Source organism: Anabrus simplex, chromosome 1 (genome assembly GCF_040414725.1).
Source record: "Anabrus simplex isolate iqAnaSimp1 chromosome 1, ASM4041472v1, whole genome shotgun sequence".
Lineage (NCBI taxonomy): Eukaryota > Metazoa > Arthropoda > Insecta > Orthoptera > Tettigoniidae > Anabrus > Anabrus simplex.
The window spans coordinates 389,125,269-389,138,768 of NC_090265.1; the positions used below are offsets into that span (position 1 = coordinate 389,125,269).

The 13,500-nt window shown below is 37.0% G+C and overlaps 1 protein-coding gene across 2 annotated transcripts in view; it reads left to right on the forward strand.

Moving 5' to 3' along the window:
* Positions 1–13,500, forward strand: part of LOC136856825 (protein argonaute-2) — a 467,999-nt gene that overhangs the window by 175,829 nt on the left and 278,670 nt on the right. For both annotated transcript variants that reach the window (XM_067134979.2, XM_067134978.2), the window contains exon 9: positions 8,053–8,186. In XM_067134979.2, coding sequence (XP_066991080.2) covers positions 8,053–8,186 — 134 coding nt within the window. The remainder of the gene's footprint in view (positions 1–8,052; positions 8,187–13,500) is intronic.

Here is a 13,500-nt window from a genome sequence, read left to right on the forward strand (position 1 = left end):
GGCTTAATAAGTGCTTGTGTTGTCACTGCACCATAGTTAGGTTCCATTGCACACACTTTCCAAGTAACAGAGTCAGAAAGTACATAAATGCAAATACCTCCCCCCCCCCCCCCCCCAACCCCTAGGTTGTTGGCTTTTGCTTGTTGTAACACTTCGAAACAACACAGCCCTTGAGACCTTCAGTGCTTTCGTCAACACTCAGGTTTTGCTCTGGGATGAAAATTTCCCCAAATTTCATATCCAAGTAAGACACTTTGTCCTTAAAATTTATGGAAAGACATTGTGTTTACGGATGAACTAGGTATAATATTTTACGATTTTTACTTACTAACATTCTCCTTTTAAAATTCATGCTAGAACAAGAACAAGTTTCCACATGCCGCCGATACACGCTGTGTGACCAGCGAATATTTGATGCATTACTCTGCTTTATATTCATTCGATCGGTACAATCTTCGACTGGGAATGCGGGATACGTCCCGAATCCCAGTTGATCGATACTGATTTGTTTCCCCAAAAGAAAATAGTCGCACACACACACATACACTGAGAACAGGCGAACAAGCAGGCAGTGGAACATCACTATGGCGGGAATGACATTTTCAGGGAACATATAACATGAACTCTCATTGAAACCCTAGATGTGTGTGCCGTCGCACCATCTTGCTGCAGCCAAAGTTGCCCTGTATCATTGTGGCGTCTGTCTAGTTCTGGTGCTGGGAAGTGGCTTAACATTGCAATATAGCGATCAGAATTGACTGTAATGGCATGACCGCTCATATAGGATGTGTAAACATAAACGTCGACTATTCTAAAGATTCCACAAGATCCTAGTTACATACTTTAATTATATTAAATTATATTAAATTATATTAAATTTGTATTAATATATTTTTGCAACCGAAACAATTACAGTCTTGATCATTAAGCTATTCACCGAGTTTCATCGGCATTTGAAAGCACAGTGCCAGACATTGAATATATTGCGCTGATCTTCAGGAGCTAGCATCTTGCTTCAATTGAGCGACTCGTCTTCGACTTTTACACAATTTTGGGACTTCATATTTATTAAATTATGTTGTGACTTTGCGCCTGATAGTGTATGCAGGCTGGCTCACTTAACTGTTCACCTCTTCCCGTAAACATTTTGAGGCACAGTGCCGAACATAGCGTGTGTTGTGCTACTCTTCAGAAGATTGTGCCTTACTTCACATAAGTGACTGACCTTCTACTTCTTCTAGATTTTATAATTTAAAATTGCGCAGTACTAATTCCCATTATATTATATTGCTTCTTCAACTGCTTTTGTGAAAGACTCATCCTTTAATTTCTTGTTTTTGTATTTTTATTCCGCTGATGATGACCCAGACTGATGGTCGAAACCGGTACCGCTTCCGCTTATAATTAAATAAGAATGTAACACTACATTTCTTATTCACTTGTATTGAATAGGTTGAACCACATTACTTGTTATTTCAATTTAATTGTGATACAGTTCAATACGGAGCATCTTGAAGTTTTTATCTTTAAATGAATTTGGTACGTTGTGATTTTGGTTTGTTTCAATCAAGCTCATATGCCCTAGTTTTTTATATTCATCCATGAAATCTGCATAAGCAGTCTTGAGTTCCGGGTGTCTGCTTAATCTCTTGATTAATGATTCTAATCTGTTTAGTGAGTGTTTTCTTGATTCTCCGAGGATGACATCCGACTTGATAGGAAGCCTTACGGTGAATCTACCTGTTGTATCTCTGTAATGGTAAAACCTTGAATGACTTTGTGTGTCTCACCGTGCAGAAGAAAACTACACAAGTGCCTGAAGCTTGCTTGTAGATACATATGATAATCAAGTGATGATAATCGACACACATCTAAATAAACTTTTAAAGTTTCCTACAGTTTTTAAAGAGAACAAATCTGAATCACTCAGGCAAGTACAATTTCATATTCAACTTGCATGGCTTCGTCAAAAGCAATGGCGCAACCAGTAAAATATTGGGATACATTGGTTATTCATCTAGCAAAGAAGCAGCTGGATTTCATTGAGCAAAGAGACTAGCAGGAAAGGGTGAAAAGCAATACTCCAGAAAAGATTCCAACGTTGGACAGTTCCTTGAAATTTTTAACCGAACGTTCCCAATCATATACTCTGTTAAATCACAACGAAGCAAAGGCATTGAATATAAAAGCAAATCTGAAGGCCAAATAACCTAGCAAGAAAGTTATGACGACAACTCAGGCAAGCTGTAATCTGTATGGTGGAAGTCTTGCCATTTTTAAATGTGAAGAATTAAGCGATCAGTTGAAGACAGAAGAAGACAGTGTCATAACTGTTTGAAGCCAGGACATATTGCAAAAATTTGTAGAGAATCAAAATGCTAGAAATGTAGACTTCTACACAATACAGTTTTACATGCTGAAGAAGATGACAAACAGAAATTAAATGTTAAAGAAAACCAAGTGCCCATTTATCTTTATGTCAAATCTCAGCATTCACCTGCTTCTCTCAACGTAAGCTTGGCGAAAGAAATTACATCGCATATAATTTTGTCAACATCTTTAATTGACATGAAAGATGCTCATGGATGAGGAATGACATGCCAAGCCTTACTGGATCTGGTATCTCAGTGGAATCTAATAAAAGGTCTGTATAAGAAGCTTGGTTTACTGAACGTCAAGACAAACACACAAATCATTGGAGTAGATTGTTCCAAAGTGGAAACAAAAAGGATTACGAGAGTACACTTCGCTTCAAGGAATGACTGTTTTGAGGTGGAAGCAGAATTTCTGGTTTGGCTAACTATAACAGGATGATTGCAACAGTTGGAGATCAAGAAGGACAAGATTATTATTCCAGAGGACATTCGCTTGGCAGACCCCACATTCAACAAGCCTGAAGACATAGACATAATGATTAGTGCAGGACTTGATTGGAAAATAGTTATAGGTCCACCCAAGAATGAAGCTGAAGGACAACTAGCTCTGCAAAACACCCTATTAGGCTGGATTATAGGTGGAGAAATTTTTGAGAATAAACAGGGATCAACAACTACATGCATGAAAATCGGCAATCAACAATTATCAGATCCGATGGAAGTGGAAACAAGAGGCAATTCCAGAGATTCAGCATTCAGACCGATCAGATACTGATATTTTCGAATATTTATTAGCGAGTATCATTATGAATAGTTGACTAAAAGTTGTTTTTAAAATGCAACAATTTTATGAGTTCGCCATTACACATCAGAAGAAAGAATATGTGAAAGACAATTCACAGGCACCATTTTGAGAGTTTCAAGATTTCTGTCCTTTTCCTTATCTTTTAATTTCAAGTTCTATCCTTTCTGATCTTCCCCTCGAGAAAGGGGAGTAAATATGGCACTATAATATATGTCTGAGGATGTTAGCACTGAAAAACTAAACAATTATCCTTATATTAATCATAGCTCATTAGTTTTGATTGTTAACACAGAGCGTTTGTCTGTAGATGAACGTTTGAAATTGATTCGATTGCATGTGGCCTCTGGAGAAGCCTTGTACAGGTATTTCTATTCATTTGTGATGGGCGATCTACATGTCAGGGTACGTTGGTGGTGGTGGTGGTGGTGGTATAATGAGGGAGGGAAAGTGAAACCCAGTGTCAGCAGATAACCTCTATGGACTGTGTGAAACATTTTGTGATACACCATTAGGTTTCTGCAAAAAGAATGGCCAAATTTTACCCATTTGAGAATTTTGTTCATGCCGTGGTCAACAGAAAGCAGGCCAAGACAACGGGTACTGTATTTCATCAAGTGACTTTCTCCTTTCTTTGTGCTTCTTTCTATCTGGGTGAATTTCTTTCATGTTTGTTTTTGTTTCATTTTGCAGTATTACTTAACTTCATATTTGCAGACGTTCATTTAAGCGTTGTCCAGCTCCATGGTTAAATGGTTAGCATGCTGGCCTTTGGTCACAGGGGTCCCGGGTTCGATTCCCGGCAGGGTCGGGAATTTTAACCATAATTCGTTAATTACACTGGTTTGGGGGCTGGGTGTATGTGTCGTCTTTATCATCATTTCATCCTCATCATGAAGCACAGGTCGCCTACGGGAGTCAAAGCATATGGCGAGCCGAACTTGTCCTCGGACACTCCCGGCACTAAAAGCCATACGCCATTTCATTTATTTTATTATTATTATTGATATATACAGTCGTATCAGCACACACGTTATTCAAACATAACCGGTTTTCGGACACTAAGGTCCATCATCATTGTTGATATTTAAATTTAATTTCACATAAGTGTGTCGTCAAAATGAGTTAAAAATGAGTTTAAATTTGTAGCCCTGTTGACATCAACATGTTAAGGCTGGCTTTCCTTCGTGCTCAGGCTGTTGGTCGAGTGTTTTGTAAAATGAGAAAAAAAGAAAACAAGTGTAAAATTATGAAATCAATACATGTAAACTTACAATGTTGTAAAAATTTATGGACATACCATGTTAAGGCTGGCTCTCCTTCGTGCTCAGGCTGTTGGTCGAGTACTAACAAGCGTTCAGCTTTAACTACGGAACCGCACTGCAAGCACATGATGTTACGTCACCTGAAGGTTACGTAGTAAGCACCTGATGTTTACGTCAACTCAAGATTGTAAACAAGATGTTGCTTGCGACTGTTTCATTTAAAATTTTATCTGGTTCCCTTGTCTGCGCTAAAAATATCTCAATGTTTTCACGTGTATTTAATTCAAATCCATAATTACCTTTAAAAATTAACTTCATGTCCTTTTCGATCCCTAAAAAGCTATGGTTATTGTTATAAATGTGTTCCGCAAAAGCTGAATACTTGTTGTACTTTGTTGCCTTAAAATGTTCTTGATATCTTTGATTTAAGGTTCGCCCAGTTCTACCTATATAAAACTTTTTACAGTCGTTACAAGTGAGCCTGTATACTCCCGAATTAGTATATATATCTTTTTTATTGACACTGTGTACATTATATATATGTTCTGATATTTTATTTCTGGTTTGGAAAGCTGTTTTTAATTGAAATTTCTTAAATATATTCGCGATTTTAAACACTTGACTTCCAAAATATGTAAATGTCACAAATTTATTACGTTCATGGATTTTCTTTCTTTTCTCATGGTTTTTCTTTTTTTCTCCATTTTCTTTCTTACGTATAATATTGTCTATCATTTCTGGGTTGTAGCCATTTGCTTTAGCAATTTGTTTTATTATTCTAATTTCTTTCAGTTTGTTTTCATTACTCAAGGGAAGTTTTAGTAATCTACTAATGTAGCTGTTGTAAGCTGATTGTTTGTGAGTTCCTGGGTGGTTGGAATTATTGATGGTAGTGATGGCCTGTGTGGGTTTCCTAAAATTATCGAATTCTATCCTATTGTTGGTTTTTGTTAATGTGAGGTCCAAGAAATTTAACTTTTTATTGATTTCTTTCTCCATAGTGAATTTAATGTTGCTGTCAAGCAAATTCAAACAACCCAGAAATGTTTCGGGAGTAATGAGGTCTCCATTTAAAAATACTACCGTGTTGTCAACAAAACGGACCCATAATTTTATTTCTTTCTGATATGTGTTCAAAATGGTTTTCTCAAAATTATTTAAATAAATATTGGCTAAGAAACCTGATAGTGGGCCCCCCATTGGTAAGCCTGTGTTTTGCTGGTAGTACTTCCCGTTGAATGTAAAGTAATTATTTTCTAATATTAGAGTTAATAAGTTTATCGTTTCATTAATTTCTATGTGACTTTGTCTGTCTTGATTCTTTAAGTTTTCTTCTGTTAAGTCTATGGTCTCTTTAATAGGAATATTGGAATACATGTTGGTCACGTCATATGATACCATTACAGTTTCTTCGTTTATTTCTGTTGATTGTATTTTGGAAATAGCTTCCAAAGAATTCGATATTGAATTACTGTTTTCTAGTGTAATGTGGTTTTGTAAGTGTTTAAGTAAAAATTTTGATAATTGAATGTGGGGCTGTTACGACAATTAATTATAGGTCTAACAGGGTAATTCTCTTTGTGAATTTTTGGGAGAGACTTTAAAGTTGGGCACCTTGGGTTCATCGGGACTAATTTTTGTTTCTCTTTTTCGTTTATTTTGAACTGTGTGTCCTTTAGAGTTTCTTTTATTTTTGTGTTGAAGTTCTTGGTGGGGTCCTTCTTTATTTCCTTTATGCCATTTGTTTCTATGAAATCAATTGTTTTTTGGATGTAGTCGTCTTTATTTATGATAACTGTGACGTTACCCTTATCTGCTTTAGTTACAATCAAGTTATTATTTTTTATTTTAGTTTTTAGATTAGTTATTACTTTTTGTTGTGTACTACTTTATTTTCTTTAATAGGTTTGTTTTTGATGTTTTCAATTTGATTTGCTACTAAGTGTCTTACAGTTTCTTTTTTATTGTCAGGGACTTTTTGGATAGCTGATTCAGTTTCCGTTATTAGTTGTTTTAATGCGGCATTGTTAATGTTTTGTTTAAAATTGTGTTTGTAACCTAGTTTTAATAGGTTGGTTTCATTTTGGGTTAAAGGTGTGTTCGAAATGTTGACAACAGGTTCACAAAATTCGTGTTCAATTAAATTATTGGAATCATCACGTGTATATTTGTTCTTAAGTTTATTTAATTTATTCTGAATTGTTTTTCGTTTTTTCTCAAGTCTGATTCTTATGTATTCGTGAATGTGTGTTGCGAGACATGTCCATTCCAGTTTATTGAATGTGTTTATAAGTTGAAGTTGAAACGCTTCTTCATTTAACTGGTCCTTCTTTGCATGTAGGCTCTTGATTTCACTTTTTAAGCATGTTGTCCGTGCTATTTTGACAGCTCGTTGGCAAGATATTGATGTGTTGTTGCTTTTCAGATTAACAAAATTCGGTGTTAAGCTTTGCTTTAAGCATTCGTGGTTGAACTTAATGTCCTCATTGATGGTTAAAATTTTCAATTTTATGTTCTTAAATTTAAAGGCATTTAAGCATGTTTCTCGACCTATGAATGACGAATTATAATCATTATAAAATATCAAAGCCATTTTGACAGTGCTGATATAATTATTTTATTATTATTATTATTGATATATACAGTCGTATCAGTACACACGTTATTCAAACATAACCGGTTTTCGGACACTAAGGTCCATCCATCATCAGTGTTAATATTTAAATTTAATTTCACATAAGTGTGTCGTCAAAATGAGTTAAAAATGAGTCCAACTCGACCAACAGCCTGAGCACGAAGGAAAGCCAGCCTTAACATGTTGATGTCAACAGGGCTACAAATTTAAACTCATTTTTAACTCATTTTGACGACACACTTACGTGAAATTAAATTTAAATATTAACACTGATGATGGACCTTAGTGTCCGAAAACCGGTTATGTTTGAATAACGTGTGTGCTGATACGACTGTATATATCAATAATAATACTAAAATAATTATATCAGCACTGTCAAAATGGCTTTGATATTTTATAATGATTATAATTCGCCATTTCATTTAAGCATTTTCCCACTTACATTTTTTTTTTCTTTCTTTCAGTCCCCTGGAAAATGTATAAATGAAGTTCTACTATAGATACTACTACTGCTTCTGAAGAGAATCTAGAGAATTGTTTTTTATCTTTATCGATAGCACATGTTAAATAAATCAATGTTTTGTTAAATTTTAAAGGTTCAGTTATAGGAAGTAGCATGGCCTTTCATATCACAGATTTTATTACCGGCGAGTTGACTGTGCGGTTAGGGACGCGCTGTTGTGTACTTGTATTCGTGAGATAGTGAGTTTGAACCCCACTGTCAGCAATCCTTAAGATAATTTTCCATGGCTTCCCATAATATTACCAGGAAAATGCTGGGACTGTACCTTAATTAAGGTCACGACAGCTTTCTTCCCACTCCTAGCCCTTTCCTATCCTATCATCGCCATAAGACCTATCTGTGTTGGTGTGACATACAAATTGTAATAAAACTGATTTAACTTTTTTTTTTAAATATTCATGTTCCCCTCGATACTTCATAATTTTTATCTACATCACCCTTGTATCTTGTAGGTTTGTTCCTGTCGGTCGTTCCTATTTTACACCTCCAGCTGGCCGTATTGTATCACTTGGTGATGGTATGGATATGTGGTATGGACTCTACCAAAGCGTTAATTTGGGCTGGCTACCATTTGTTAATGTTGATGGTAAGTTGTTCAACTTCAAATAATTCTTTCTCTCTTAAAATATATGGTATGGTTTGTATTAAAATGTAATTCAAACCAAAATCACATTTGAATTAAACTTACGACATGAATCACTCGATTAAGATCGGTCCAGTGTTCTTCTGCCAGTGCTCAAAATATATCCAAATTAAGAATTGTCAAATAAACAAAGATGTACTTCTAAACATTTACAAATAAGTTACCAATCAATATGTGAAGATGTGAGGTATTACTCTGCAAAATATTTTTTTGGTCTTCATTTGTTAGATCATTCATCATCCTTGATCTGGAAGAAGGTAATATCAAGAAAATGTAAATAGGTGATGTGTAAGATGTATTATTGTCCCATGCTCCTCTATGAACCATGTGACCTTGCCGCGGTGGGGAGGCTTGCGTGTCCCAATGACGCAGATAGCCGAGTCGCAGGTCCAACCATATCGGATGGGTATCTGTTGAGAGACCAGACTAACGAATGGCTCATCGAAAGGGGGGTAGCAGCCTTTCGGAAGTTGCAAGGGTGGCAGTCTAGATGATTGACTGATATGGCCTTGTAATAATACTCAACATGGCTTAGCTGTGTTGATACTGCTACACGGCTGAAAGCAACGAGAAACTACAGCCGTAACTAACTCCCGAGGACATGCAGCTCTCTCTGTATTAATGATGTACTGATGATGGCTTCCTCCCGGGTAAAATATTCCGGAGGTTAACTAGTCCCCCGTTCGGATCTCCGGGTGGGGACTACACGAGAGGGGGCAATCATCAGGAAGATGGATACTGACATTCTGCGAGTCGGAGCGTGGAATGTTAGAAGTTTGAATCGTTGTGGTAGATTAGAGAATCTGAAAAGGGAGATGGATAGACTAAAGTTAGATGTAGTTGGCATAAGTGAAGTACGTTGGCAGGAAGAACAGGATTTTTGGTCAGGCGACTACCGAATTATCAACACGAAATCAAACAGGGGAAATACAGGAGCTGGTTTAATAATGAATAAGAAAATAGGGCAGCGGATAAGCTATTACGACCAGCATAGTGAAAGAATTACTGTCGTCAAGATAGACACCAAACCAATGCCCACCACAATAGTGCAGGTCTATATGCCTACTAGTTCAGCGGATGATGAGGAAATCGAAAGAATATATGAAGAGATAGAAGATTTAATACAATATGTAAAAGGTGACGAGAATTTAATTGTGATGGGAGACTGGAATGCAGTGGTAGGCCAAGGAAGAGAAGGTAATACAGTAGGAGAATTTGGATTGGGACAAAGGAACGAAAGAGGAAGTCGGCTGGTTGAATTCTGCACTGACCATAACTTAGTCCTTGCCAATACTTGGTTCAAACACCACAAACGACCTCTATATACGTGGACGAGACCTGGAGACACTGGAAGATATCAAATAGACTTCATTATGATTAGGCAGAGATTCAGAAACCAGGTTTTGGATTGCAAAACTTTCCCAGGAGCAGACGTGGACTCTGACCACAACTTGTTGGTCATGAAATGCCATCTGAAGTTGAAGAAATTGAAGAAAGAAAAGAATGCAAAAAGATGGGATCTAGACAAGTTGAAAGAAAAGAGTGTGAGGGATTGTTTCAAGGAACATGTGGCACAAGGGCTAAATGAAAAGGCGGAAAGAAACACAATAGAGGAAGAGTGGAGAGTCATGAAAAATGAAGTCAGTAGGGCTGCTGAAGAGATGTTAGGAAGGAAGAAAAGATCAACTAAGAATTAGTGGATAACTCAGGAGATACTAGACCTGATTGATGAATGACGAAAATACAAGAATGCTAGAAATGAAGAGGGCAGAAAAGAATACAGGCGATTAAAGAATGAAGTGGATAGAAAGTGCAAGGTAGCTAAGGAAGAATGGCTGAAGGAGAAGTGCAAGGATGTCGAAGGTTGTATGGTCCTGGGAAAGGTAGATGCTGCATACAGGAAAATCAAGGAAACCTTTGGAGAAAGGAAATCTAGATGTATGAATATTAAGAGCTCAGATGGAAAGCCACTGCTAAGGAAAGAAGATAGAGCAGAAAGATGGCAAGAACATATCCAACAGTTGTATCAAGGTAAAGATGTAGATAATTTGGTTCTGGAAAGAGGCTGTTGATGCTGATGAAATGGGAGACCCAATTTTGAGGTCAGAGTTTGACAGAGCTGTGAGGGACCTACATAGGAACAAGGCACCTGGAATTGATGACATTCCCTCTGAATTACTGACTGCCTTAGGAGAAAGCAGCTTGGCAAGGTTACTCTATTTAGTGTCCAAGATGTATGAGACAGGAGAAGTACCATCCGATTTTTGGCAGAATGTTGTTATACCTATTCCCAAAAAAGCCCGTGCTAACAGGTGTGAAAACTACCGCACCATTAGTTTAGAATCTCATGCCTGCAAAATTTTAACACGTATTATTTACAGAAGAATGGAAAAACAAGTTGAAGCTGAGTTGGGAGAAGATCAATTTGGCTTCAGAAGAAATGTAGGAACACGTGAAGCAATCCTGACTTTACGTCTGATCTTAGAGGATCGATTCAAGAAGGACAAGCCCACATACATGGCATTCGTAGATCTAGAAAAGGCATTCGATAATGTTGATTGGACCAAGCTATTTACGATTCTGAAGGTGATTGGGATCATATACCGAGAACAAAGAATTATCTACAATCTGTATAAAATTCAGTCTGCAGTGTTAAGAATCGAGGGATTAGAAAAAAGAAGCAGCAATCCAGAAAGAAGTGGGGCAAGGCTGCAGTTTGTCCCCCCTCCTTTTCATTGTTTACATAGAACAGGCAGTATAGGAAATCAAAGAGGAATTTGGAAAGGGAATCACAATCCAAGTAGAGGAATTCAAAACCTTGAGATTTGCCGATGTTATTGTTATTTTATCTGAAACTGCAGAAGATCTCGAAGCTGCTGAATGGTATGGACGAAGTCTTGGGTAAGGAGTAAAAGATGAAAATAAATAAGTCCAAAACAAAAGTAACAGATTGCAGTCGAACGAAGGCAGGTGATGCAGGAAATATTAGATTAGGAAATGAAGTCTTAAAGGAAGTAGATGAATATTGTTACTTGGGTAGTAAAATAACTAACGATGGCAGAAGTAAGGAGGACATAAAATGCAGATTAGCACAAGCAAGGAAGAGCATTCTTAAGAAAAGAAATTTTCTCACTTCAAACATTGATATAGGAATTAGAAAGATGTTTTTGAAGACTTTCGTGTGGAGCGTGGCATTGTATGGAAGTGAAACATGGACGATAACTAGCTCAGAAAGAAAGAGAATAGAAGCTTTTGAAATGTGGTGTTACGAAGAATGCTGAAGGTGAGATGGATAGATCGAGTCACGAATGAAGAGATACTGAATCAAATTGGTGCGAGGAGATCGATTTGGCTAAATTTGACCAGAAGAAGAGATAGAATGGTAGGACACATCTTAAGACACCCAGGACTTGTGCAGTTGGTTTTTGAAGGAAGTGTAGGTGGTAAGAACAGTGGGGGTAGACCAAGGTATGAATATGACAAGCAGATTAGAGCAGATGTAGGGTGCAGTAGTTACGTAGAAATGAAAAGGTTAGCACAGGATAGGGTGGTATGGAGAGCTGCATCAATCCAGTCTATGGACTGATGACTCAAACAACAACAACAACAACAACAACAACAATGCTGACATATGTTATTTTGCAGGCCAAGGGAAGAGGAAGAAAAAAATAAGATACATTTACAGATACATCTGTAAAAGGAAATGGATAGATCAAATACAGGATGATCCAAAAAATTCACTAAAAGTTGTGTATTGTATATTGAGTAGCATGCTGGTGAATTAGGCTGAGTATTGTCCAGAGAAAATGCGCTATAGTCTAAAATTTTGTGGATCAGTCGTTAATTTTTTAAATACCATATTTACCCCAACAATCCCCGCCATTGACGAAAAAAATGAAATGAAATAAAATTCCTTCAATCGAAAGAGTAACGTAGGCATAAACAAACATTTCGTATCACTCCACGGGGTGCATGTGGTCTTTACGCAAATATGAACACTAAATTTACGGATATAGCTGCTTTGCCTAAGATGATAAAAATACATTATCACTGCTATGAAATATATTTTCCATGAAAATGAGCAGGTAGGCCTACATTTTTTCTTCCAGTTATATCTTTAATTCCAAAGCAATGACCTATATTTTTCGTGGGCTTAAAAGTTTCCTGAAAGTCCAAATTAATTTTTAACATCAAACCCCGAGAAAGTGTTGAGGGAAATTTTTGAGATATTAAAGAAGGTAAATGGAAGTTGAGAGGAATGAAAGGCGAAGCGCGGAGAGCATAACAGCACGAAAATGTAAACATTTTTCATCCAGTTATATCTTGAATTCCAAAGTAATAACCTATATTTTTCATGGGCTTAAATGTTTCCTGAAAGTTTAAATTAATTTTTAACACCAAAATCCGAGAAGGTGTTGAGGGAAATTTTCGAGATATTAAGGAAGGTAAATGGACGGGCCAGTTTCAATGCCATAGGATATTCGCCATTTTAATACATATAAGATATTGTACGCAGAACATTTTTATATAAATCGAGGTCCGTCACTGGCTTCTTCCTCTTCGAGTTTTTTCCTGGTGTCCGTAGCACTGCATTATTTTTATTTCCGTAGCTTGTTTCATCCTCTGTACTGTTCGCAGACTGATACCACACGTGAGTGCTGTCTTCTTTTGAGGCATGAACGTCTCTGAACGGCTGCTGCTGCATGCGTACAAAATGCAAATACACTCTAAATACTATTTCCCTTGCCTGTCGATACAGTACTTGTCTTTTTGCTCTTCCTGGATCCATCGTACACATGCAAATAATTCCCGAAATTTGTTGATTATTATATTTACAAATAAAACTCTAAACATTCACTCGTGACCTGCACAGACAGGCACTTCTTACTGAAATGATTCTGTTGGCTCTGCGGAAAACACGTCGTGCTACAAAGCATGTGAATGTTACTGCGCAACCCTCTTCAAACCGCCTTCCCGACTGCGTTCGACTCAGCCGTCTCATGCATAAATTAATGGGATGAAGATAAAAATGTTAAATACAGTGTGTTTATAATATTTAGGGTCCAGTGGAACACCCTAAGATTTATTTCAGTAATTTACACCAAACTCCATGGAAATAACACCATGTCCACTGGAGTGGACTTCATGCATTAATAGATTCATCGTATGGATATCATTTCATTCACTGTCTTTCATTTTCTTATGTGGAAAATGGCAAAGAAGCCTGGACAAAGTGCCACATTGCACTTAGTACAAC